Source organism: Benincasa hispida, chromosome 5 (assembly GCF_009727055.1).
Source record: "Benincasa hispida cultivar B227 chromosome 5, ASM972705v1, whole genome shotgun sequence".
NCBI classification, from domain to species: domain Eukaryota; kingdom Viridiplantae; phylum Streptophyta; class Magnoliopsida; order Cucurbitales; family Cucurbitaceae; genus Benincasa; species Benincasa hispida.
Genome location: NC_052353.1, coordinates 33,356,368 through 33,360,208, shown reverse-complemented (window position 1 = coordinate 33,360,208; position 3,841 = coordinate 33,356,368). Strand labels below are relative to the sequence as shown.

At 30.9% G+C, this 3,841-nt stretch overlaps 1 protein-coding gene across 1 annotated transcript; it reads left to right on the top strand.

The window, feature by feature from the left end:
• The first annotated feature begins 713 nt into the window (after positions 1-713).
• Positions 714-2,782, top strand: LOC120077173 (pentatricopeptide repeat-containing protein At4g11690). The gene has a single exon (XM_039031078.1). It carries the CDS (start codon positions 1,079-1,081, stop codon positions 2,591-2,593), a length of 1,515 nt encoding a protein of 504 aa, XP_038887006.1. The 5' UTR covers positions 714-1,078; the 3' UTR covers positions 2,594-2,782.
• The last annotated feature ends 1,059 nt before the right edge of the window (positions 2,783-3,841 follow it).

The following is a 3,841-nucleotide window of genomic DNA, read 5'->3' as shown; positions in this document are numbered from 1 at the left end:
TCTCTTTACTCCATATTCAAACAAATTGGATTAACCTCCATTTGAATTTTAGAAATTTTTGGATATAATAATTTGAATGTATAAGTGAAAAGGAAAAAGAAGTTAGAAGTTTACTAGTAGATGAGAGAAAGAAGAGAAAAGTGAATAAATTGCATCTCATCTTCAAATTGAAAAAATGTCAAAGAAAAAGAGACATGGAGAAGGGAGGACAAGAAGAAAGAGGAGATAGAGAAGAGAGAGAAGTGAAAAGTATTAAAAAAATATTTTTTTCTCAAATCATCTTGACATGTCATAATTTTAATTAATTTTATGTCTAAATTCAATAGATTTATTAATTGAAGGATCTTTTAAACCTATTTTTGAAAACTTAAAGACTAAAATGTTCCATTTGAAGGATCAAAGACATCCTATTCTTAAAAATTCAGGGACCAAAAAGGTATTTTTTTAATTTTAAAAATAAAAGAAAATTTTCAATGATAAAAAAAAATATCAAATTATTTACAAAATAATAAAAAAAAATGATAGACAGTGATAAGTTTCTATCAACGTCTATCACATAGTATAATAATAGACTTCTATACGTTTCAACTTCTATCAGTTTTTATAAGATAAAAGATTAAATTTTACTATTTTATATAAATAATTTTCGTATTTTTCTATTTTCGAAAATCTCAATCAATAAATCAATAAAACTCTCTCACATTCCCCATATACGTGATAACAACAGAACGGGATGGATGCAACTGGATATATCAAAACAAAAAATTGTGAAGCAATTGGAAAAATTCTCTCAAATTTCACTTCTAGGGCATCATTTCAGAAGTGTTTCCTACAAAATTAGCTGCAGCTAAATGTGCTTTTACTTCATTCTTGATCGTAATAAGCCACGGTGCTCTCAAATTTCCAGAAATCAGCACTTCCAGTTTCCAATTCAACTTCATCGTCATTGTTATTGAAGAGTCTCTGATTCCTCTGGTTGATGATTTTGACAACATTGTTTAAGATTCGGGAAGTTCTGGAGGTCAATTTCTTATTCTTTTCTTCTCTTTATAAGTTATTTTGATTTAGTCTTGTATTTATGGTGTCCAAATCCATTGGCTTCGTAAACCCATTTCTTCCTAATAGGATCACCTCGTCTTTCTTCACTAATTCTTCCATTTTAACCTATTCAACACAACCAAATCTTAATTATGATTCGGCCTGTGGATTTTCTCATTATGCAATTATCAATGCTTCTCTTCAATCTCAACCATTAGAACAATCCCTTCACAATTTTAAACTAATGGTCCTTAAAGGGTATTGTCCCAGTTCATCCTCTTTCAATAATGTGTTGGGTCAACTTGCTAAATCAGGCAATTTGCATAGAACTTGGTGGTTTTTCTCTGAATTTTTGGAGAGGACTCAGTTTGATGTGTATAGTTTTGGGATTACGATTAAAGCCTTTTGCGAAAATGGAAATATAAGCAAAGGTTTTGATCTTTTGGCTCAAATGGAAAGGATGGGCTTGTCTGCTAATGTTGTTATATACACTATCTTGATTGATGCTTGTTGTAAAAATGGTGACATTGAACAAGCTAAAGTATTGTTTTCTAGGATGGATGACCTTGGTTTGGTTGCTAATCATTATACTTATACTGTCATGATTAATGGATTTTTCAAGAAAGGATATCAGAAAGATGGTTTTGAGCTTTATGAGAAGATGAAGCTTGTTGGGGTGTTACCCACTTTATATACTTACAACAGTCTTATTAATGAATATTGTAGGGATGGGAAGTTGAGCCTTGCATTTAAGTTGTTTGATGAAATGTCTACAAGAGGGGTGTCATGTAATGTAATCACATACAATATTCTAATTGGTGGGTTATGTCGTAAGAGACAAGTTTCGAAAGCTGAATGGCTGTTAGAACAAATGAAACAAGCTCATATAAATCCAACTACTAGAACATTTAATTTGTTGATAGATGGGTTGTGTAACACTGGAAAGTTGGACAAAGCCTTAAGTTACTTTGATAAGATGAAGTTGATTGGTCAGTCTCCAACTTCTGTGACCTACAATATTTTAATTGCGGGTTTCTCTAAAGTAGGAAATTCGTCTGTGGTTTCGGAGTTAGTGAGAGAGATGGAGGATAGAGGCATTTCTCCCTCTAAAGTGACATATACAATTCTGATGCATGCGTTTGTCCGATCCGATGATGTAGAGAAAGCCTATGAGATGTTTCGTCTCATGAAGAAAATTGGTTCAGTCCCTGATCAGCATACATATGGTGTCCTAATCCATGGTTTATGTATGAAAGGTAATATGGTAGAGGCATCAAAACTGTACAAATCAATGGTAGAGATGCATTTGGAGCCTAATGATGTTATCTATAACACAATGATAAATGGATACTGCAAAGAGTGCAACTCTTACAAGGCCTTAAAGTTTCTTGAAGAGATGGTTAAAAAAGGAGTAACTCCAAGTGTGGCTAGTTACAGTTTCACCATTGCAGTCCTCTGCAACGAAGGGAAGTCGACCGAGGCAAAACATTTACTTAAAGAGATGATTGAAGCTGGGTTGAAGCCGTCGGAATCTCTCTGTTGTAAAGTTGGTTAAGCCAAATCCTGTGTACAAAAATAAAAATAAGAACAAAGGCACTTTCAATGAGACAAAAGGTAGATAGAAGATTGAGATGCTATTATGGGAAATCTGTGGTGTCTTGAATTGAAAGCTAAATTTCAGAAAAAATGTCATTTTGGTTTGTGTACTGTGAGATTGGTTCAATTTTAGTCTATATTTTTAAATGTCTTATTTTAGTCCTACTTTTAATAGATCTTAAATTTAGTCCTTCAAAATTTATTTTTATTGCATTGACTAAATAATAATAGTAATTTTCATGTAAGGAAATATGATATGTGAATATGTTTTTAAAATTTAGAGGGAAATTGCTAATAAATTACTAAAAGTTTTTGAAAAATCAAACAAACAATATGAACTAAATTTAAGATCGAAAGTATAGGGATTAAAACATTTGAGAGTACAAGGACTAAAATTGAACAAAATTCGAAGTAGATATTTAAGATGATATTTTAACAAATTTCAAAATATATAGACTAAAATGTTGTTCAAAAGAAAAAAGAAAAAAAAAATAGACAAATTATATTTTAACCTAAGTTCTACCGTTTGGCAAAAGGGTGTATATTGGATATTGTTTGGCATGTTCCTTGTTTTGTTTAGTCTAACCACAAAAGTTGGTATATAAGTTTTTCTAAATATTAAAGCGTGTTTGGTGCTCCAATTTGGAGTAGGTTCAATGAGCTATGATAGTTCATTTAACATTTGGGACATGTGTTAAAATAAGAGGGAGTAAAGGTTATTTTAACTCATGTTATGCCATAGTAAAACTATTGACAACTTAGGGGGCATTTAGGGCGTTGAGTAGATTATAATAATCAATATTTATAGTCTGTGGGTTATAATAGTCTGTATTTTGTGTGTAAATTATTTTAGTCTATATTATAATAGTTTGGAGTGCAGATTATTTTAGTCTGTGTTATTATAGTTTGTGGTATAGTAGTTTGTATTTAGTGTGCAGGTTTTAGTCTGTGGTAAAATAGTATGTGTTTGTGTAGGTCATTATAGTCGGGTTACAATAATCTGTGTTTGGAATGCAAATTATTATAATAACTGGTTATAACAGTACGTAAACTAAATGCATGTTGTCTTATTATATATCACAATTGATTCTTCTAATCTATATATAAAAGGGAAAAAAAATTAAATGAAATATCATATTTTCACGAACCTAAATAAAATTGTTTGTTCCACCAATTTGTATAAAATGTGTTGAACGTTGCATTATCC